This window comes from Chiloscyllium punctatum, chromosome 4 (genome assembly GCF_047496795.1).
Source record: "Chiloscyllium punctatum isolate Juve2018m chromosome 4, sChiPun1.3, whole genome shotgun sequence".
Classification (NCBI taxonomy): domain Eukaryota; kingdom Metazoa; phylum Chordata; class Chondrichthyes; order Orectolobiformes; family Hemiscylliidae; genus Chiloscyllium; species Chiloscyllium punctatum.
This window is the reverse complement of record NC_092742.1, coordinates 105,732,503-105,755,575: the sequence shown is the minus strand read 5'-3', so window position 1 is coordinate 105,755,575 and position 23,073 is coordinate 105,732,503. Positions and strand designations below refer to the sequence as shown.

Sequence of the window (23,073 nt, the reverse complement as noted above, 5' to 3'; positions counted from 1 at the left end):
CCAGTGGCTAATAAGGATACAAAGATCTTTAAGAAGCCAGCAATCTGTTCTGTTGCCTCTCTCAATAACCTGGGGTAGATACCATCAGGCCCTGGGGACTTATCCACCTTTATGCTCTTCAAGAGACCCAACACAAGTATTTTTCTTGACCACAAAATGCCCTAGCATATCGGCATGCTCCACACAAACCGCACTATCCTGCATATCCTACTCTTGGGTGAATACTGGCGCAATGTACTCATATAGGATCTCACCCGCATCCTCTGCCTCCAAGCACAATTTCACTCCTTTATCCTTGAGTGGTCCTGGTTATTTTCTTCTTCATATTGTATGTCTAGAATGCCTTGGATTCTCTTTAACCTGAAGGTCATTTCATGGCCCCTTCTTGGTCTCCTAATTCCCTGCTGGAGTTCTTTCCTGCCTTTTTTATATTCCTCAAGGACCCTGTTCAATTTTAGCTTCCTAAACCTTACAAATGCCTGAACAGTTTTGTGCTCTATTCAGATTCAATGCCATGTTGGCAATAGGCATCATAGGTGGTCTGTGTGAGCTCTCACCTGAAATTCATCAGTTGTCTGTTTCCAAGAAAGGACCAGATAATGTATCCACTGGCTAATTTAATAAATGCCCAGCCTGATAGATTATTCAAACTACATTCAGTTGTGGGTATTTAACAGACTATGGAAGCCCAATCTTTCTGAGCTGAACTTGTTTGCTGTTTCTAGCTGACTTGGGGGTAGAGATGACAAATGGCTGATCAGGTGTGATGATAAAGAAATATCCAGTTACTTGAAGAATTAGTGTGGAAAGAGGGAACTGAGCAGGAGGGCAAAAGAAGAAGAAATAAGTACAATAACTATCACTTAAGAAAAAAAGTACGTGGAAAACTAATGCCAATAAAGATCAATAAATCCTTTTGGACCTGATAATTTCATCCTCTGATATCAAAGAAAGTAGCTACAGAGATGATGGATGGACATGCAGTAATTTTCTAGGAATCCTGAGATTCTGTAAAAGTCCCAGAGGATTGGAAAATTGCCAATGGAACATCTTTATTTAAAAAGTGAAGGAGGCAGAAAAGTGTTAATTGTAGGCAAGTTTGTTGCGTCCCAGCTACTGGGAAAATGTAGGATATTAAATAAATGTAATAGCAGACCATTTAGAAATGCATAACGTGGTCAAGCAGAGTCAGCTTGGCCTCATTAAGGGGGGAATCTTGCCTGAAAAATGTATAGAATACTTTGAGGAGGTAATAAGCAGGATAGATAAAGGGAAGCAGTGGAGGTATGTATGTATTCTCAGAAGGTTTCTTGATAAGGTACAACACATTTGGCTACTTAATAAGAGCCCATAGTTATTGGGGGTAGTATATTAGCAGGGATTGAGAATTGGCAAGCTAATAGAAGACAGAGTTGGGGTGGGGGAGGGGGTTGCTTTTTCCAGGATGGCAACCTGGAAACATTTAAGACAGAGGTGAGGTATTTTTTCTGAGTACGGTGAACCTTGGAATTCTTTCTTCACAGAAGGCTGTCAAGCTTGTGTCATTAAGTATATTCAAGGCTGAGACATACAGATTTTTATTCAGTAAGGGTTATGGGAGAGCGGTCCAGCAAATGGAGTTGAGGATTTTCACATCTGCCATGATCTCGTTGAATGACAGAGCAGACGTGATGGGCTGAAAGGCCCACTACTGTAGGAGTACGTTGCATGTAATGAATTTCTTTTGTTCATTTTAATTTAAATTGACAACTCATCGATGATGTCTTTGCTAGGTCTTGTGAAAGATGCAGCCAGACCATCCTACTGGGTGCCTGACCACGAGATCATTAATTGTAGCTATTGTCGGAAAGAGTTTACTGCAAAGATGTCCAAGCATCACTGCCGAGCCTGTGGACAGGGCTTTTGCAATGAATGCTCTCAGGATCGGCGGACAGTCACTTCACGTGGATGGGACCATCCTGTGCGAGTCTGTATAAACTGTAATAAAAAGCCAGGTGACCTTTGATGGGCACACTTAGAAAAGACAATGCTGTTATAATATCAAATTTTAACCCATTTATTCATTTCTTAATTATTACATATGCATGACACTTCAAAAATGGAATAGAATTGTTAAAATAGTTCTTAACCCTGCAATTTCATTAACTCCTCAAGAGGTATATTTTTTAAAGGTTCTGGCTAATAACCAGACTTCAGTAGAGAGTTGGTCATATCACTGTAGAGAATTGTTTTCTTATTCAACTCTGTTCAGATATTCCTTAGTAACACTCCTCAGAACTGACCTTTCTATAAATCCTGTGTTTGTATGGAGTGAGTTGGCAAGTGTGCTTATTACAAGAGCTACACATTACAAGAAGTGACATCTGCTTGTTTGGATGATACCTGCAGTTTTATTACATCTGTACATAGAGCAGCACCCCGTAGCTTTTTCAGTAATAGTATTGTTAAGGCAGTCACAAGTGGCCCCACAGTGCTGCCAGTCCCCATTGTATCGATATAAGTCCACAGTGATGCAGATTTCTCCCCTTTTCTGATATAGTTTTAAAAATGTACTGAAGAGCAAGTTCCTAATACTTTGACACATTTTTGAAAAGTTTATTTATTTAAAAACATCGCAAGTTTAGAGAAGATTTGTAGCTCAGGTTGAGGTTCTAGATGTAAGTTTGCTCACTGAGCTGGAAGGTTCGTTTTCAGACATTTCATCACCATGCTAGGTAATATCATCAGTGACCCTCTCGTGAAGCATTGGTGTTATGTCCCGCTTTCTTGGGTTAGTGATGTCATTTCCTGTTCTTTTTCTCTGAAGGTGGGGGCAAAGTCAGTGTTTGTTGAGAGTTCCAGTTGGAATGCCATTCTTCTAGGAATTCTCACTTGTGTCTCTGTATCATCCTAGGATGAATGTGTTGTCCCAGTCAAAGTGGTGACCTTCCTCGTCTGTATGTGAGGATACTAGTGAGAGTGGGTCATGTCTTTTTGTGGCTAGTTGATGTTCATGTATCCCGGTGGCTAGTTTTCTGCCTGTTTGTCCAATGTAGTGTTTGTTGCAGTTCTTGCAAAGTATTTTGTAAATGATGTTTATTTTGCAAGATGTCTGTACAGGGTCTTTCAGGTTCATTAGCTACTGTTTTGTGTGTTGGTGGGCTTGTGGGCTACCATGATGCCATATTCACAAAAGAGGAGGAAAGCAACAACAAATTGCCATTCCTAGATGTCACAGTAGAGCCAACAGCCAATGGGGAACTTCAAACTAGTGTCTACAGGAAATGAACACACAAGACCAAATACTGAACTACAGAAACCATCATCCCCAGACCCACAAAATGAAGCTACACTGAAATATTATTTCAACAAGCCACCACAAACTGCAGCATAGAGGAACTATGCAGAGCAGAGGAAAATCACCTATACAGTGTATTCAAAAAGAATGGGTACCCAGTGAACACAATCCGCCGATTTCTCAGCAACAACCTCCAACAAAATGCGTCCAGAAACCCTCGCCACTCTCCCCTACATCAAAGCCATCTCGGAAATGACTGCCAGACTCCTCAGACTCTTGCATCATGGTAGGCATCATTGCTACAAACCTACCAACACACTAAAACAGCAGCTAATGAACAGCTAAAGACCCTATACAGACAACAGCAAAACACATGTTATTTACAAAATACCTTGCAAGAACTGTGGCAAACAGGCAGAAAACTAGCCAAACAGAGGCACTACGAGAATTCCTAGAAGCATTCCAACTGGAACTCTATCAACAATCCACCAATTGTGGACCCCATGTACCATCCCCTGGGGGGTATGACATCACCCACACAGGAAATTACATCAACCCAAGGAAACCAAAGCACAAATAGAAAGCGGGACATAACACCAGTGCTTCACTGGAGGCTCACTGACTATGTTACCTAGTATGGTGACGAAACGTCTGAAGATGAAACATCTGAAAATGAACCTTCCAGCTCATCAAGCAAACTTACATCCACTTAAAACATATCACTTTTTTTGTTAATGCCACATTAGTATCCAGAACACTTGATAAACAGTACAGGTTTCCCCCGCTATCCAAAGGTAGAGCGTTCCTATGAAACCTTTCGGATGCTGAAATGGCGTAAAGCGAAGAACTAATTACTGTTATTTAGGAAAAATTATTTTCATAAAAGCAAAAATCCTCTTCGGATTTCTTTCAGTTAGAGAAAACAGGTTCTAATGTAGGTCTTTCTTAAAAGCGAAGTGGCGTAAAGCGAACTTTCGAAAAGTGGGGGCTACCTGTATCAACACGTTCGTAGAAAATATTGTAAATTTCTGATTTGTGAATGATTTATGTAAATAAATTGGTGGATGTCCTTTACATTGTGTCCCCTGCTTTGCAAATCATTTCTGTTGTTTATAGATATTTTTATGTCAACTTGCTCAGACTCATCATGACATCTCCTCCCTCACCCCCCCCCCCCCCCCCCCCCCCCACCCAATGGCGCAGTTGAGACTTGAAAGCAGGTCTCTTGGCCCAGAGATAGGGGTACTATCATTGCACTACTAGAATCCTTTTCAGTAGTTTATTTATTGCGAGATTTCACATGACTTATGTCATAGAGATCTAGAGCATTGGAAAAGGTCCTTTAGCCATCGCATTCGTGTTGGTCAAAAACAATATTTTAATCCAAAAACAACTAATCAAATTTCCAACACTTGTATGCCTTATTGTAATATTGTAAATGAACATTTAAATAGTTTATAAATGTTATGAGGGTTTCTGCCTCCACCACTCTTGCAAGCAGTGAGTTGCAGATTCTGATCACCATCTGGATTTTTAAAAAAAGATTTTACCCTCACATCTCCTCTAAATCTTATTGCCCTTACCTTGAGTCTATGCCCCTGAGCCTACATCAAGGGAAAAAGATTTTTTCCTGTCCATCCTCTCTGTGCTCCTCATAGTTTTATATATCTTAATCATGTTCTGAGGAAGTGATGGATGCAGATGCAAATACAACATTTAAACGACATTTGGATCGATACATCAACAAAAAAGATTTGGAGGGATATGAGCCAGGAGCAGGCAGGTGGGGCTAGTTTAGTTTATGATTATGTTTGACCGAAGGGTCTGTTTCTGCACTATATGACTCTATGTCCTTTCAATTTTGTCTGCTCCAAGGAAAGCAATTGCCAGTCTGTCCAGTCTCTCTTCATAACTGAAACTCCAGCTAAGATAAATCTCCTCTGCACCCTCCCTCGTGCGATCGCTTCCTTCCTGTAATATGAATTCCACAGCTGCACACAATATGCGAGCTGAGGCCTAACCAACATTTTGTACACTTCCAGGATAATCCCATCCTCTCTCAAACTCTTTCTTATTTGTCTTAAAGACAAATATACCATGTGGAGAAAGTGAGGACTGAGTTTGCTGGAGATCAGAGTCAAAACGCGCAGTGCTGGAAAAGTCCAGCAGGTCAGGCAGCATCTGAGAAGCAAGAGAAACGATGTTTCGGGCGTAAGCCCTTCATCAGGAATAGGCTCTATGGCAAATAGGCTCTCCTGTTCCTTGGATGCTGCCTGAGCTGCTGTGCTTTTTCAGTGCCACACCTTTTGACACGAGAATGATCCCTGGAATGAAAGGCTTAGCATATGAGCAGCATTTGAAGTCTGTGTCTATTCTCAATGCAGCTTAGAAGGATGAGGGAGGGAATGTAATTGAAACTTACAGAATACTGAATGGCTTGACAGAGTGGATGTTGGGAAGATGTTTCTATTGGCAGGAGAGACTAGGATCCGAGGGCACTACCTTAGAGTAAAGGGAAGACCCTTGAGAATTTAGATGAGAAACATCTTCAGCCAGAGTCTGTGAAATTCAGGTGATTGAGTATTTTTATGACAGATTGTACAGGGAGAAAGCAGGAGAATGGAGTTGAAAACCTTATCAGCCATGATTGAATGGAAGAATGGACGTGATGAGCTGAATGGCCTAATTTCTGCTGCGATGTTCTTTTATGGTCTTGTGTTTAATTAGTAATGACCAAATAATGAATGGGAGTGGGCAGGAAAGTTGAGTTGAGGCCAAGGTGAGATCAGTCATGATTGTACTGAATGGCAGAGTAGGTTTGAGGTGTTAAATTGCCGACTTCTGCTCCTAGTTCTTGTCTGGTGTGTTTTTCACTAAAACTAACGCCCAATTGCAGGTGATCATTATTTAGGTAACTTTATTTACACCTCCCCAACAGAGGCCTATATGAAGAAATCCTCAGATGGACTACACCCATTCCAGTAAATATCCAGCAAACAACGCTGGAGAAACTCAGATGATCTGGTAGCTTTCATGGAGAGACAGAGTTCACGTTCCAAGTTTGATAGGTCTCTGCTTCAGAGATATTCAGGTGCATAACATTTCTAAACTTTGCCACTTGTGTCTGCAATCACCTCTCTATAAAGGCAAGTAAGTCAAACTTTGTATCTACCTGTGCTATTTACTAATTTAGTCTTTTAAAAATGAAGTTTTTAAACAACCTATTTTCAACTTTCTCCCTGACATATGTGACGAAGCTGTCACTTTAAGAGGTTATTTTGTCCTCGTTTTATTTTGAAGAGAAGTTGTAAAGTCGAGGTACAGAGCTGTCTCTAAGAAAGTAAGCAATTTGCGAGGCCTTGGGTTTTTGTAAAGACTTGAACAATGGAAACAACTGGGTGTGGCCAGTTCTCGGAGACCAGGCATTCTAGTTTCTTCTAGTTCTTAGGTTTAGTTTTAAGCAGAAGCCATTGGGATCTCAAAAGAGTTAGAAGCTTCAGTGAATGGGGCACTCTCTGAATTTTCTCTTGATGTTTTCTCCTGAATTGGAGAATTGCATGTGAGAATCTGTGCCTGAATTTGTCTTTTAGCCAGGAGTGTGTTTATGGGATGTTATTATATTGGAGTAGTTCATTAGGAATAGGAATTATATCGCTTTAGTTGTCCAATAGTTAAATTATTCTAATTTCCTTTTATTTTGTTTGTATTCTAACAGTAGAGTTCAAAATTGTTTTGCTTAAAGTTGAGCAGTTTGACTGTCGCATTGCATCAGGAACCCTTTAAAATAAGAAAATTCTTAAAACATTTTGAGGGGTTCTGGTCTGGTCCATAATAAACTTGGGGGGCTCTTGTCAGGAATGAAATCCATAATTCCAAGTTGGGTTTAGGATTCTTGGGTCTGAGGCAGCAAGTTTAGTGTCTTTTGTTTCAGGTGTTGAATTTGGTTGCTTTAAACAGGGTGTGCTTGTGTAATATGGCTTTTTCAGTCACTAAGAACTTTCTGGGGATGGAGGAAGTAACTGAGGGAATTTTGCAAAAAGTGAGCAAAGCAAAGCTTTCTCAATTGGCAAACAAGTTGAAATTGGGAATGTCGGTGTTTGCAAAGCAGGGGGAGATAATTGCAGTAACAGCTCGACATTTAAAATTTCCGGAAAGGCTATTAGAATCTCTGGATGTTGCTAAAATTCAATTACAAATGAAGCAGCTTGAACATGAAAAAGAAAATTAATTAGTTTGAACTACAATTAAAGGCAGAGGAAGAGAGAGAAAATGAGAATTTGATAGAAGTTGGCAGTTAGAGAGGAAAATTGACTTAAGAGGTCATTGAAAATAGATCAAACATTTAGAGAGATGATTATTTTGGAGGAGTTAAAAAATTCACTTCCTGAGGTGTGAGAATTCAGGTCAAATAGCAGAGCTAAAACTGCAGGATTAGCAGCTGAAATGGCCAGTGATTATGAGTTGGATCATAAATCAAAGTTTGGCTTCCAACGTCAATTTCAATCTGAGGAATAGAAATTGGAGAAAAAAGAAATCCTCAAATGCTAAGGCAAAAGGAGATTTCATAGGATATAGATCATAGAAGATAATATAGATCATTGACCAGAGGGTAAACCTTCCCTTTGAGGGGGAAAAGACTTAATAAAGCTCAGGTGTTTTTGCTACAATAAAGTCAGCCACATGAAGTTTAGAAAAAGCACTGGGAAGATGGATGTGGGAACCCAGTGATTTAGATTAGATTAATTACTTACAGTGTGGAAACAGGCCCTTTGGCCCAACAAGTCCACACCAACCCACCCAGACCCATTCCCCTACATTTCTCCCCTTCACCTAACACTATGGGCAATTTAGCATAGCCAATTCACCTAACCTGCACATTTTTGGACTGTGGGAGGAAACCCACGCAGACACGGGGAGAATGTGCAAACTCCACACAGACAGTCGCCTGAGGCGGGAATTGAACCGAAGTCTCTGGCGCTGTGAGGCAGCAGTGCTAACCACTGTGCCACCTATTTCTGTTGAAGTGATAAAGGAAAGCCCAGTGGAAGCTAAAAAGCTGCACCAGAATATACAACCTGGTCAGGGGTGAGTTGAGAAGGAAGGGCCAGATGTTCTTTAATCATGTACTTGCAAGAGTAAGGTTTATTCACCTAGGTCGGGAGGCACAAATAAAGGAATTACAATTTTAAGAGATACAATAGCATGCCATCTTTGGCGTTGAGAGATTAGGAGATATGTAATTCAGAAGGTCTATTGCCAGAAAAAGTGATATGTGGAATTCATGGGGAGATGAGAAGTGCTGTATCATGCAAAGTGAAGTTGGCGTATCCCGTGAGAAGTGGCTCAGTGATTAGTCCAGGGACCTGGGTTCGATTCCACCCTTGGGCGACTGTTTCTGTGGAGTTTGTATATTCTCCCAGATTCTGGATTAGTGGTGCTAGAAGAGCACAGCAGTTCAGGCAGCATCCAACGAGCAGCGAAATCGATGTTTCGGGCAAAAGCCCTTCATCAGGAATAAAGGCAGTGAGCCTGAAGCGTGGAGAGATAAGCTAGAGGAGGGTGGGGGTGGGGAGAAAGTAGCAAAGAGTACAATGGGTGAGTGGGGGAGGGGATGAAGGTGATAGGTCAGGGAGGAGAGGGTGGAGTGGATAGTTGGAAAAGGAGATAGGCAGGTAGGACAAGTTCGGACAAGTCATGGGGACAGTGCTGAACTTGAAGTTTGAAACTAGGATAAGGTGGGGGAAGGGGAAATGAGGAAGCTGTTGAAGTCCACATTGATGCCCTGGGGTTGAAGTGTTCCGAGGCGGAAGATGAGGCGTTCTTCCTCCAGGCGTCTGGTGGTGAGGGAGCGGCGGTGAAGGAGGCCCAGGACCTCTATGTCCTCGGCAGAGTGGGAGGGGGAGTTGAAATGTTGGGCCACAGGGCGGTGTGGTTGATTGGTGTGGGTGTCCTGGAGATGTTCCCTAAAGCGCTCTGCTAGGAGGCGCCCAGTCTCCCCAGTGTAGAGGAGACCGCATCGGGAGCAACGGATACAATAAATGATATTAGTAGATGTGCAGGTGAAACTTTGATGGATGTGGAAGGCTCCTTTAGGGCCTTGGATAGAGGTGAGGGAGGAGGCGTAGGCACAGGTTTTACAGTTCCTGCGGTGGCAGGGGAAAGTGCCAGAATGGGAGGGTGGGTCGTAGGGGGGTGTGGACCTGACCAGGTAGTCACGGAGGGAACGGTCTTTGCGGAAGGCGGAAAGGAGTGGGGAGGGAAATATATCCCTGGTGGTGGGGTCTTTTTGGAGGTGGCGGAAATGTCGGCGGATGATTTGGTTTATGCGAAGGTTTGTAGGGTGGAAGGTGAGCACCAGGGGAGTTCTGTCCTTGTTACGGTTGGAGGGGTGGGGTCTGAGGGCAGAGGTGCGGGATGTGGACGAGATGCGTTGGAGGGCATCTTTAACCACGTGGGAAGGGAAATTGCAGTCTCTAAAGAAGGAGGCCATCTGGTGTGTTCTGTGGTGGAACTGGTCCTCCTGGGAACAGATACGGTGGAGGCAGAGAAACTGGGAATACGGGATGGCATTTTTGCAAGAGATAGGGTGGGAAGAGGCGTAATCCAGGTAGTTGTGGAAGTCAGTGGGTTTGTAAAAAATGTCAGTGTCAAGTCGGTCATCACGAATGGAGATGGAGAGGTCCAGGAAGGGGAACGAGGTGTCAGAGATGGTCCAGGTAAATTTAAGGTCAGGGTGGAATGTGTTGGTGAAGTTGATGAATTGCTCAACCTCCTCGTGGGAGCACGAGGTGGCGCCAATGCAGTCATCAATGTAGCGGAGGAAGAGGTGGGGAGTGGTGCCAGTGTAATTACGGAAGATCAACTGTTCTACGTAGCCAACAAAGAGACAGGCATAGCTGGGGCCCATATGTGTGCCCATGGCTACGCCTTTGGTCTGGAGGAAGTGGGAGGATTCAAAGGAGAAATTGTTAAGGGTGAGGACCAGTTCGGCCAAACGAATGAGAGTGTCAGTGGAAGGGTACTGTTGGGGACGACTGGAGAGGAAAAAATGGAGGGCTTGGAGGCCCTGGTCATGGCGGATGGAGGTGCAGAGGGATTGGATATCCATGGTGCAGATGAGGCGTTGGGGGCCGGGGAAACAGAAGTCTTGGAGGAAATGGAGGGCGTGGGTGGTGTCTCAAACATATGTGGGGAGTTTCTGGACTAGGGGGGGGGATAGGACAATGTCGAGGTAGGTAGAGATGAGTTCAGTGGGGCAGGAGCATGCTGAGACAATGGGTCGGCCAGGGTGGTCAGGCTTGTGGACCTTGGGAAGGAGGTAGAACCGGGCAGTGCGGGGTTCCCGGACTATGAGTTTGGAAGCTGTGGGTGGAAGATCTCCTGAGGTGATGAGGTTCTGTATGGTCTGGGAGATGATGGTTTGGTGATGGGGGGTGGGTCATGGTCGAGGGGGCAGTAGGAAGAGGTGTCCTCGAGTTGGCGTTTGGCTTCAGCGGTGTAGAGGTCAGTGCGCCAGACTACCACTGCACCCCCTTTATCCGCTGGCTTAATGGTGTGGTTGGGATTGGAGCAGAGGGATTGGAGGGCTGCGCGTTGTGAGGGTGAGAGGTTGGAGTGGGGGAGGGGGGACGACAGGTTGAGGCGGTTAATGTCCCAGCGGCAGTTGGAAATGAAGAGGTCGAGGGCAGGTAATAGGCCAGCGCGGGGTGTCCAGGTGGATGCAGTGTGTTGGAGGTGGGCGAAGGGGTCCTCGGAAGGTGGGCGGGAGTCCTGATTGTGAAAGTAAGCTCGGAGGCGGAGGCAACAGAAGAATTGTTCGATGTCACGGCGTGTATTAAATTCATTGATGCGTGGACGGAGGGGGATGACGGTGAGTCCTTTGCTGAGGACTGATCGTTCGTCGTCAGTGAGTGGGAGGTCTCGAGGGATGGTGAAAACTCGGCAGGGCCGGGAGCTGGGATCTGGTGTGGGTGTGGAGCTGGGAGTGGGGTCGGAGCCAGTACCTGGAGTGGGTGTGATGGTGCTATATTCTCCCAGAGTCTGAGTGGGTTTTGGCTGGATATACTGGTTTCTTCCCACAGTCCAAAGATGTGCAAGTCAGGCAGATTGGCTATGCTAAATTGCCCATAGTGTTTAGGGATGTGCAGGTTAGGTGAAAAATCACACAACACCAGTTTAAAGTCCAACAGGTTTAATTGGAAGCACACTAGCTTTCGGAGCGATGCTCCTTCATCAGGTGGTATTGGAGGGCTCAATCCTAACACACAGAATTTATAGCAAACATTTAGTGTGATGTAACTGAAATTATACATTGAAAAATTGATTGTCTGTTCAGCCTTTTATCTGTTAGAATACAGTGATAGTTTCACTTCTTTCATGTGTAAATCACAAAATCTTTTTTTAAAAAAATGTTGCATTCTCAAGTTAGCTGTTAGCAATGGTGATAGCTAGACAATATGTTGAAGGTGTTAGCCTCCTGTGTTCTCCATCTATGCCATGATTAGATTGAATCTAATATAAAAGGTGAGTTTTACATAAATTCATGCAGTTTTTGAGCTCAGAGTTCTACATGAATGTATGCAGTTTTTGAGCAAAATACAATGTAACCCTGCAAGTACAAATTCACCCCACAAAATATATGTGTGCATGTGGGTCTTTGTCAGCCTGTGTGTGTGTGTGTGTGTGTGTCTGTGTCTGTGTGTGTGCGTGTGTGTGTCTGGGCTGGGGGTTGTGAGTGTGAGAAAGTGTGTGTGTGTGTAGTGAGTGTAGTGTCTTAAGTCTGTGAGGGGGTGCATGTGGGAGTGTGTGTGGGTGTCTGTGTGCACGAATGTGTATGTATCTTGAAACCTATTGTACAAGGGATCTCCAGCTTCTGTCGCGACTCTACGGATTTCTTACAGAAACTCAGCAGCCACGGACCAGTCGAACCGGGAACATCCCCCACAATGATGGCATCGCGGCAACAGCCTCAGTATTCAACACCAACAACTGCCAATCTCCAAACACCATCCTACAACACACCCGCTTTATCCTTGATTGCAACGTCTTCACCTTTGACAACCAGTCCAGTTTTTGAAGAGAGGTTGCAAAGGTTGTACAGAGCTCAATCTAATAAAGTTAATAATTTATGCGGCCTTGGATTCCTTTTCAATTGGAACAATGGAAGTTGCCTGTGTGGGGCCAATTCTCAAGCGTTCTAGGTTTCTTTTAAGTTTTTGGGTCTGGTTTTATGCAGAAGTCACTGGGGTCTGAAAAGTCTTGGTAGCTTCAGTGAGTGTGTTCCTGGCTGCTACACTCTCTGAACCTTTTGAATGGGATTTCCTGCTGGATTGGAGAACTGCATGCGAGAATCCGTGTCTGAATTTGCCTTTTTGACAAGAGGTGTATTTGTGGGATATTGTTATATTGGAACAGCTAATTAGTACTAAGTAATATATCTTTTATTTGGTTAAATTTTTCAATAGCTGTTATACTAAATTCCTCTTTCTTTTGTTTGTACTTTAAATATAGTGTTTAAATAAATTGTGTTTTGCTTAACATTGAGTAGTTTGACCATTTGGTCATTTTGTCTTTAGTTCCAACTGTTTTCTGTTTTACCCTGAAGCCACATTTTTTGCTAATACCCCATGACCTTTGCAAAGTTTTCTTTTGCTTTGGGTTTTTAAAAAAAATCTGAAGTATTGCTACTCTGCTTTGCAGCCTTGATACTTATAATTTTTACAAACAACCCCTCCCTCCCTCCCACCAGTTGCTAGGCTAGTGGCAGTCTTCACTTTGACAAACTGCTTCTCCAGGTTTGCTGGGACTATTTACTAAACATATTACAAACCAACCTAACCACTCATGTTATTACACACCCTTGAACCTGGGCCTCCGGGCTCAGCAATAAGTCACTACTGCTGCACCACAACAGCCCTTCCATTACACATTATGCACAGACAGTCTCCCATCCAAGTACTCACAGACCAGAGTCTGTGAACTTTCGAGATCAGATTAAATAGGGTTGTCAACAGGTCACTGCTTATTGCGGTCCTGTAAATCTAATTTTTCAGGTTTGCCCCATTTGCTTTTATTGAAAGCAATTCAACCCCTTCAGGCCACTGCATGTTAGTTGCATATTTACATGGCAGCACGTGCTAGTTTATTTTTCAGAAACATACTTTGTAAGTGTAGCAACATATAAATGAATGCACAAAAGCAAAATACCATTTACACCAGATTATCAGCAGCTGGGGTGAGGAGGAAGAGTTGAACTGAGTCAGATGATGGCCACATGCTGGTGGGTCCTATGGAGTGGCAGTTTGCTTTGGCAGCGTGGTGAGTTTAATTTGAGATGCCAACCAGGAGAAAGTGAGGACTGCACACACTGGAGATCAGAGTCGACAAATGTGGTGGTGGAGGAAAAGCACAGCATTTGAGGTAGCAGGAGAAATTATGTTTCAGGCATAGGCCCTTCATCAGGAATAGTGAGCTGATGAAGGGCTTATGCCCGAAATGTCGATTCTCTTGCTCCTCTGATGCTGCCTGATCTACTGTGCTTTTCCTGATCTAATGTGGGCGGCACGGTGGCACAGTGGTTAGCACTGCTGCCTCACAGCGCCAGAGACCCGGGTTCAATTCCTGCCTCAGGTGACTGACTGTGTGGAGTTTGCACATTCTCCCCGTGTCTGCGTGGGTTTCCTCCGGGTGCTCCGGTTTCCTCCCACACTCCAAAGATGTGTAGGTCAGGTGAATTGGCCATGCTAAATTGCCCGTAGTGTTAGGTAAGGGGTAGATGTAGGGGTATGGGTGGGTTGCGCTTCGGCGGGGCGGTGTGGACTTGTTGGGCCGAAGGGCCTGTTTCCACACTGTAAGTAATCTAATCTAATCTTATCCAGCATCACACTCTCAACTTGAGATTCTGACAGCCACGATTGGCAATGAGGGGGTTCAGTCCAGAATTCCTTGAGGCAGCTTCCGTGGAGTCTTGTGGCCCAGTGTGGTGGACTGCTCCAGTGGCAGATGGGTCCTTGAAGCAGATTCTTCCAGCCTGGAATTGAAATGGCCTGGTTCCTGTCTTTTTCTTGAGAACCCGTGAGCCGTGAATGAAAAAAATTAAGACAAGGTCCACCTTTTATTAAATGTATTTTCTGTTAATATAAGATGTCAACCCATGGCAACTTCAATAGCTCCTGTATTTGTTTTTGTAAATTGCCAGTCTATTCTCAGACAACGCAGAATTTCAGACAGTACTTTGCTTTTATACAATAAAATATTCCCACCAATTTAGTTCTTAAGCAGAAACTATAGAGAGTTTGCACAAATTTACGGCATGTGATGCTGAAAGACTTGTGTTGTCCAACATGTTTTGATTAGTCTTGTCAAATGCGCATAATCTGCTGCTATATTAACAATCCTCAATCTAACAAAAGAAAAGTTTATTCATTTAAATTTTATGTAACCAGCACAGTACAGTATTCCATTAAGAACACAAACTTAAAGGACCAGCTGTTCAGCCTCTTCTGCTCTTCACACATGTATTTTAAAAACATCACTGCTGGAGGAGATTAGAAAAATATAACAGGTTAAAACCTTTCTTCTTCAATTAAATCTCATTATTGGTGACTGTGCCTCAGAGCTGGTGCCATGTGAACTATAATTTTAATTTTTCTCTCACTGTTACAGTCAGTGATTGGAGCTGTATGAGAAGTGATATAGGTCATGATAGACTGCCATCAGAAGTCCAGGTACACCACTCCTCCCTCCCAACTGTGAAGAGAAAACTATACTGGGAATGGAGTCCTTGGAAATAGAGTGAGGAGATGGAATTGTTCGAAGGAGGGTACCATCATGTAGACTCCAGATTCGAGTGTAGCAATCTTGTCCAACTGAAAAATTAATAGAAATAATGAAATAAATCACTATCAGATGTTAAGGAATTACTCCTGGCTACTTGAGTAATGATAAATTGAGAGCAGTAAAATTTCTAATTAACTTTACCAGAATATTTCGTTAGTTCCTACTTTTACATCAAATCAGGCTGTGATCCTGTTGACATTTAAAGTTGAGGGCGGGAAAATCTGGCAAGATGAGAGGCAATGTCTTTTGAACTTATAAAATGAAAATACAGCGACTATTCAGCAGCTCTGACAGCTTCTACAGAGAGAAGCTGTTTACCTTTTAGATCAGTGACACTGTGCAATGAAAACTCAGTGACCTGAAACATTAACTATATTTCTCTTCCCACAGATGCTACAAAACCTGCTGAGTATTTCCAATATTTTCTGTTTTTATCTGAGATTTCATGTTCTATGTCTTTTGGTTCTGGGTGATATGTATTGTTCAAAATATTTCATTTGCAGAAATAGTGAAGTGGAAGTGGGAAGCAGCTTAAATGATGTTCTTGCCTGACGCTGTGATTCTGATCCCAGCAGATGTTACTCAGGACAGGTAAGATCCCAGCCAGCAACCTAGCTTGATAGATCATGTCTTTTTTTGTTTTAGTTTTAGCATCGTGGTCTCTCACTGAAATAGATGTACAAAACGCTGCAGATTTTGCTTTAACAATAAATTGGATGTCTATTACAAGGTGAACTTAGATTAAATAGAATAACACAAACCCAAAAATTTTAATGATACAGTAAAGATATTAATTCCAGCAGACCCGAAACACTCCTTTTTAAATTGAAAAGAACAGAACTGGCTTTTGTACCTCCTTTTATGCTTGTGCTCAGCAAACATAGTGTCATATTTGGAGAATAGTGTCCTATGTACTTGATCCTTACCTGGAATGAGAGATTTGCTTGGCCTGCAACAGACAACCTATCGAGTCTACGTTGGCTCTCAGTAGATTAGTCAGTTTGATTCCCCTTTCCATCTCCATGGCCCTGAAAGTCTATTTCTTACAAATGCCCAAAGCAATCTTCTTTCGAAACAAGTGATCGTCTCCTCTTCTGCCATTCATATAGCAAATTTTAGGTCTTTCCTATTTGCTGCCTAAATACAGGTTTGTTCCTCACACCTCTCCCTTACCATCTGCCAAAACCTGAAGTACGTTTCCCGACAAACCTTGTACCACCAGCAAACATCTGGAAAAAGTTTCTCTCATTGTCTTATCTAAACAGGCCATAATCTGAATTTAAATCTCATGTTGTGTGGCGACAGAAACGGATACAGTATCCTACTTGTGATATAAGCAGAACTTTAAAGTTCATAACTTTTCTGCCTATCACTCAATCTGCCATTTCCTTCTGCTGTTACTAGTCACATTATCCACACTTTTTCCTGTCACCCTACTGCATTCTTAATCAAGCTAATCATCTGCCTTCAATTTCGTGAGCTTCAACTTGAGCTAACAGCCTCTATTAGAGACCTTTCTCAAATACCTTCTGAACGTCTGCATGTATAACATCATCATTCCCCTGTCTATCTCTTCAAAGAATTCAATCTAGTTTACCAGGCCTAACAAACTCTTCACAAATCTTTGCTGTCTCTCGGACTAGATTTTTTTTTTAAGGATCCACATCTTAATGGTGCACTCAAGTAATATTTTCCAACAACTAATGAAAGACTTTAAATCATTAAAAGTCATTAAATCACTGGTTTCCTTCTGTGACCTTTCCTAAACAGCAGAAACAAATGCACACGTTTTTAATCTAAAAAACATTTTTTTTAAATGAACAAAGTTTTGGAGGATTGTAGATTGAGCATTAACAATGTTTTCACCAGCTTTGTTTAAAAATCACGGTCCTGACACTCTTATAAGTGTTGTTGATTTCTTAATTGCCATTATTGTGTTTAAGTTAAAGTTGCCAAGACCCTGTCTCTGATTCAATATTAGTTTCCATGTGGTGACATAAATAATAATGCATTTGCATTTACCAAATTACTGTTAACAAGGTTTAAGAAAGCTTTCCTCCAAATGCAAAATTACTTTCTTGCTAATTTTAACTTCCCTTACACATTTATTTTCATACTACCTTTTCATAATAAGATAGCTCTTACTATTCACCAGGATGTGATTTTTTTTACATTTTGAATGTTATATTATTTTGTGTTTTATGAATGACTATACCAGGATGCCCTTTGCAGGTATTGTTATGATCCCAGACCATGAAAACAAATTAGCATGGACTCCCCAAACTAAAGATGTCTTAAACAGGATGGCTTCCTCTCTGATAACCCCACAAACGTCTGCTTGCAGAAGATTTATTTTCAATGAGTTCTGAGCAGTTGAAGACTTCTCCCCAGCTCTGACTGGTGTGAGAATACGCACGAAAGAGTGTGAGTGAGTGCAAGAGACAGTGAGTAAAGACAGAATATATGAGAATGCATGCGATATAGAAATGTGAACGTGCGTGTGTGTGAGAGAAAAAAAGAGAATGAAGACAGTGCGAGATTTAGAAGGGGTGAAAGAAACCAAGAGTGTCTCAGAGAGTGAGAGTGTGCATGTGTGAAGAGTAAATGTGTCCATGTGACAGAAACAATGCGTCCAGGTGAGAGAGAGAGTGTATGATAGGGAGAGAATGTATGTAAAAGAGAATGTGAGAGAGAGAAAATGTGAAAGTGTGTGCGAGTGAGAACACTGAGAGAATGACAGAGAGAGACTGTGTGAGTGAGACAGTGTGGGCACATATGCACACATGGGCGCACATGCATGTGTATTAGGCTGGGGGGTCATTTTGAGCCTGGAAAAACACAGTTTTTCTGGCAGGTTAACTGCCCTCATGCTAATAACCTTCAGCTGTAGTTATGTTGTGCTTGATGCCTGGTGGGCAGTTAAGTTATTCCAGTCAAATGACTGCCCAAGAATGCAAATTCTCTGACAATTCGGCCTGAATAGGAAGAAAGTAGATTACCAAACAGAGAGTTTGCCCATACATTCAGTGACACAACATAGAGAGCCTTGTAAAATTCAGTCATAGTCTATCTTACTGACAACTGTATCTTGTATGAATGTGCATGGAGACATATCGGTGATGATGCGGCTCCTTTAACAAGGCTATGTTGTCCTTGGTTTATTTTCAGGTGGTCATAAAGGCACAAGTTCCAAAATGCCTGGGTTTGGGGCAGTTTGATTGTAGGTAATAGATACTGCTAGGATAATTATGTTGGGATAATCTGTTGGGTTTTCAGATAGGTTAAGTTATTCGGTTTCTGTTCTCTTTTGTTTGTGTTTCATTTGGTAATCTTGTAAAGTCTATTTTGTTTAAAACTAAGTGGTTTGACCAGCTGGAATATCCACTCTACACCTGCTTCAACCAACTCGCAAAATTAGGGTCAGGGCTACTTTTTTGAAATGTTTGAGGGGGCCTGGTCTGGTCCATAACAATATCTCAAGTATATTTCTAGTAGTTGACGCAAATCTGTGAGGCAATCTCAACATTTACAGCATAATGAATCAAGGCTTGAAACACAAAAGTTTCCCAAATTTGCAGTCCAACCCTAAAGATCAATTCACTCCCAATAAAAACGACCACTTCGCAACATTTTTCTGCAATCACCTACTTTCACTTCTATTGCAGCGTACCTCCACCCTGCATCAAATCACTCCCTTACAAAACTGATAGTCAGTGTTGCTTCAGACTGATCTCCCACTGTCAACTTGAGGTCATTCAAATTACTACTGCTCTGGTCCTAATTCGAATCAAATTGTGTTGACCACTTACCCTGTGTTTGCTGTCTTACACGATCTCTCAGTTAAGAGATGTCTTCATTTTAAAGTTCTCATCCTTGTTTTAAAATCCTTCCTTGGTCTTACATTCTGTTCAAGTTTCATGAATCTGTGGTTCTCATGCATTCTCAGGTATTATCCCTCCCTTCCTGGTGGCCATGCCTTCTACTACATGGGCCCCAAGCTTTGGAATTCTCTCCTTATCCCTCTTTATCTCACCTTCCTTCTTTAACAAACACCTCCTTCAAACCTTGCACTCTGACCAAGCCTTTGGTCATCAACTTTAGTTGAGTTGGTGTCAAACTTGCTTTACTGTTGCCCAAAGAGTCTTTTATTGCAAAAGCTACAATGTTTGGTCTACTGTTGCTGTGCCAATCTGGTTTTACCACTGCCACAAACTAATTTTCCAACTCTTTCACACAGCAGTATGGGTAGGGTTTTAGCCTTTGATACGTTTCTCATTTGTATTTAAAATTCAGACTCAAGTTATTTCAAGAACATGTGAATATTTACCAGTCTGTAAATTCAGACACAGAACTTTGGAACCTGAAAGAGGCAATTTTATCATTTGCAATGTGAGTCTACACCACACGTGTAGACTTTCCAGCATTCAGCTAAACCTTAAAAACACACTCCAATATCAAAGGGGTGGAAATAAGCAAGAGGTAGCACTTACCAGCTAAAAGAACACCTTCTTCTTCATGAGGATGGATAGGGAGATAAGCACACTCATTATGATGACCCTCATACTGTTTAACACATCTTGTAGTCCTCAGGTCCCAAAGTTTAATCTGAAAGAAACAATATATCAAATCCATGGTTTGTGCTGGCCATTAATATAGGGAAACACATGACCATGTTAGAACTGGGTCAAATACATTCCAACATCAGAACTCTAAGACCATATAACATTAAGTTCAATTCTACTAAATTACACTGAACATTTGAAGTATGGTGCAATATTATAAAGAAAGGTCAAGCAGGAGAGTAAGAAAACAGCGTAAGCACTGAACTCAATACACTGAAGCATTATTTAATTCCCAACTCTATCGACACAATAAGCTCTAGTACAAATTACATTTTTGTATATTTATTTGAAACATCAAGACACTATGAAAGTCGCAAGGAGTTCAATAGAAAGAATTATTGCAGATTATTGTAGAAAATAGGAGCAAAAAAAACAGATGACTTTGTCATAGAGTAGTTCAGCATGGAAACTGACTCTTCGGTCCAACTTGTCCATGTCAATCAGCTATCCTAAATTGTTTATATTGTGATTTATTGCAAAAGAGCTGTTTTCTGAACACCTTACTTGTCGCATTTTCTGTTGGATAACACTGACCCTGGTTTCAAAGTTTGTATTTGTTTTGAGCTGAAAATGTGTTGCTGGAAAAGCGCAGGTCAGGCAACATCCAAGGAGCAGGAGCAGGAATGAGTCATTCCTGAAAAAGGGCTCATGAGTCATGCCCGAAATGTCGATTCTCCTGCTCCTTGGATGCTGCCTGACCTGCTGCGCTTTTCCAGCAAAACATTTTCAGCTCTGATCTCCAGCATCTGCAGTCCTCACTTTCTCCTTGTATTTGTTTTGAGTCAGCATCTAACTGAAGGGGAAATTAAAACCACTTGAAACCTGAAGACCATTTGAGCTCCCCCTACAGGTATTTGGAAGGAACTGAAGGAAGAATCCAGGTGACTGTAGATTAGATTAGATTAGATTAGATTACTACAGTGTGGAAACAGGCCCTTTGGCCCAACAAGTCCACACCGCCCCGCCGAAGCACAACCCAACCATACCCCTGCATTTACCCCTTACCTAACACTAATGGCAATTTAGCATGGCCAATTCACCTGACCTGCACATCTTTGGAGTGTGGGAGGAAACCGGAGCACCCGGAGGAAACCCACGCAGACACAGGGAGAATGTGCAAACTCCACACAGTCAGTCGCCTGAGGCGGGAATTGAACCCGGGTCTCTGGCGCTGTGAGGCAGCAGTGCTAACCATTGTGCCACCGTGCCGCCCACTAATTGGCAAATGTAAGGTTGCAGATAAAACAAAACTACAAATGCTGGAACCCAAGGTAGACAAGCAGGAAGCTGGAAGACGACAGCATCAGGAGGTGGAGAAGTCAACTTTTCGGGTGTAACCCTTCTTCAGGGACTGCTGCAGTTGTTCATGTTACATTAAGTAACGAATGACAACACCAGCCATGCAGAGTTATCAATGATGATTCAGATAAAAGTGGATCCAAACCACCATGATCACAGTGAGCAAAGTGGAGCTCATTCTGGAGAAGTTTATTAATATTTTGTTCAAGGTTGTACCTATTGAACTTGGGTCATGAAAACAAGCAGTTAAATATTTGAAGAAAAGGAATGGGAAATCTACCCGAGGAAGGTCAGAGTGTGAAGCATACAATGGGTAAATTGGTGTGATATGTACGGCACATACTGCCCGGGTCAATCCATGAGACCTGTCCTTGTATCTGGTCCTTTAATCTGATGTGGAATGTCATATACATTGACTACATTTGTCCATACATGCATGTTTATGTTCATTGCAATTTGATTGTTAAAGTTAGCTTATGGAATAAAATTTGTCGATTGGTTTCTCCTTGAGATTGTTTGGGAACTGTTTGAGTCCTAAAGGACACAGTTGTGAGTATATGGTCACAAAATCCAGCAAGGTAAAAACATACTTGACCTTATTTTCACTAATCTATTTGGTACAGATTTATATGTGGTAGTGTCGATAGGAGTGACCACAGGACAGTCCCATTTGCACACTGAAGATACCATGCATCGTGTTGAGTTTCATTAGGACAATGGTCAATGGGATAGTCATAAAGAAACAGGCCCTTTGGTTCACCATGTCTATGCTGAACAACAAACACCATAATATTAATCCCATTTACCTAAACTTGGTCATATAGTTTACTACGCTCGAGCATTTTAAGTGCTTGTCCAGTTGCTTCTTAAATATTGAGAGAGTCTAACCACCCTCTCAGGCAGTGTATTCCACATTTCCACCATTCTTTTCCTCAGATCCCTCTCCTCATCTGAAACTTATGCCCTGTATTCTTAAGGCACAGCTTCCACAAGGAAAAGAACAAAAGGACAAAGAAAATTTACAGCCCAGGAAGAGGCCCTTCAGCCCTTCAAGCCTGAGCTGATACAAATGTACTGTCTAAACCTGCCGCCCAATTCCTAAGTATCTGTATCCCTCTGCTCCCCACCTACTCATACATCTCTCCAGATGCATCTTAAGTGAGTCTACCGTGCCTGCCTCTACCACCTCTGCTGGCAACACATTCCAAATGCCCACCACCCTCTGTGTGAAGGACTTGCCGCATGAATCCCCCTTAAATTTTCCACCTCTCACCTTGAAAGCGTGACCTCTCGGTATTGAAACCTTCACCCTGGGAAAAAGCTTATCCCTATCTACCCTGTCTATACCCTTTACGATTTTGTAATCTGAAATCAGGTCACCCCTCAATCTCCTTTTTCTAATGAAAATAAACCGATGCTACCCAACCTCTTCATAGCTAGCACCTTCCATAACAGGCAACTCCTCATAAACCTCTGCACCCTCCCCAAAGTGTCCACATCCTTTTGGTAATGTGACGACCAGAACTGTACACAGTATTCTAAATGTGGCCGAACCAATGTCTTGTACAATTTTAACGTGACTTGCCAGCTCTTGTACACAATAGCCCATCCGATGCCTTCTTGACCATATGTCTTCTTGACCACTCTATCCACCTGTGCAGCAACCTTCAGGATACAATGGACCTGCACTCCCAGATCTCTCTGGTTCTCAATCTACTCTGCCTATGCCTCTCAATTTTATATACCTCAATCAGACTCCCCTCAGCTGCTTCTGTTCCAGAGCCTATCCAGTCCCTCCTTATAATTGAGGCTTTCCCTCTCAGGCAACATCCTGATGAATCTCCTCTGCGTCCTTTCCAGTACAATCACGTCCTTCTGATTGTGTAGCATCCAGAACTGCACACAGCATTCTACGTGTGGCCCAACCAACGCACTAACTTGCAATAAGATTTCCTTGTTCCTATATTCTGTGCCTCAGCAAATGAAGGCAAGCTTTTTCCACCACTATCGACCTGTGCTGACAACTTCAGTGATCTG

The 23,073-nt window shown here is 42.5% G+C and overlaps 2 protein-coding genes across 12 annotated transcripts in view; one reads left to right on the top strand and one right to left on the bottom strand.

The window, feature by feature from the left end:
- The window catches only part of LOC140476620 (zinc finger FYVE domain-containing protein 1-like), a 93,613-nt gene extending 89,262 nt beyond the window's left edge, over nucleotides 1-4,351 (top strand). Inside the window, exon 11 of one of the 2 annotated variants that reach the window (XM_072569502.1) lies at nucleotides 1,773-4,351. In XM_072569502.1, coding sequence (XP_072425603.1) covers nucleotides 1,773-2,005 — 233 coding nt within the window. In that variant the 3' untranslated portion in view covers nucleotides 2,006-4,351. The remainder of the gene's footprint in view (nucleotides 1-1,772) is intronic. The other variant, XM_072569503.1, reaches the window with a different exon arrangement.
- Nucleotides 4,352-14,679: 10,328 nt separating this feature from the next.
- LOC140476618 (DDB1- and CUL4-associated factor 4-like) overlaps nucleotides 14,680-23,073 on the bottom strand; it is a 99,682-nt gene continuing 91,288 nt past the window's right edge. For all 10 annotated transcript variants that reach the window (XM_072569497.1, XM_072569495.1, XM_072569501.1 and 7 more), the window contains 2 exons: nucleotides 19,606-19,720; nucleotides 14,680-15,144 (listed from right to left, as the gene is read on the bottom strand). In XM_072569497.1, coding sequence (XP_072425598.1) covers nucleotides 14,942-15,144; nucleotides 19,606-19,720 — 318 coding nt within the window. In that variant the 3' untranslated portion in view covers nucleotides 14,680-14,941. The remainder of the gene's footprint in view (nucleotides 15,145-19,605; nucleotides 19,721-23,073) is intronic.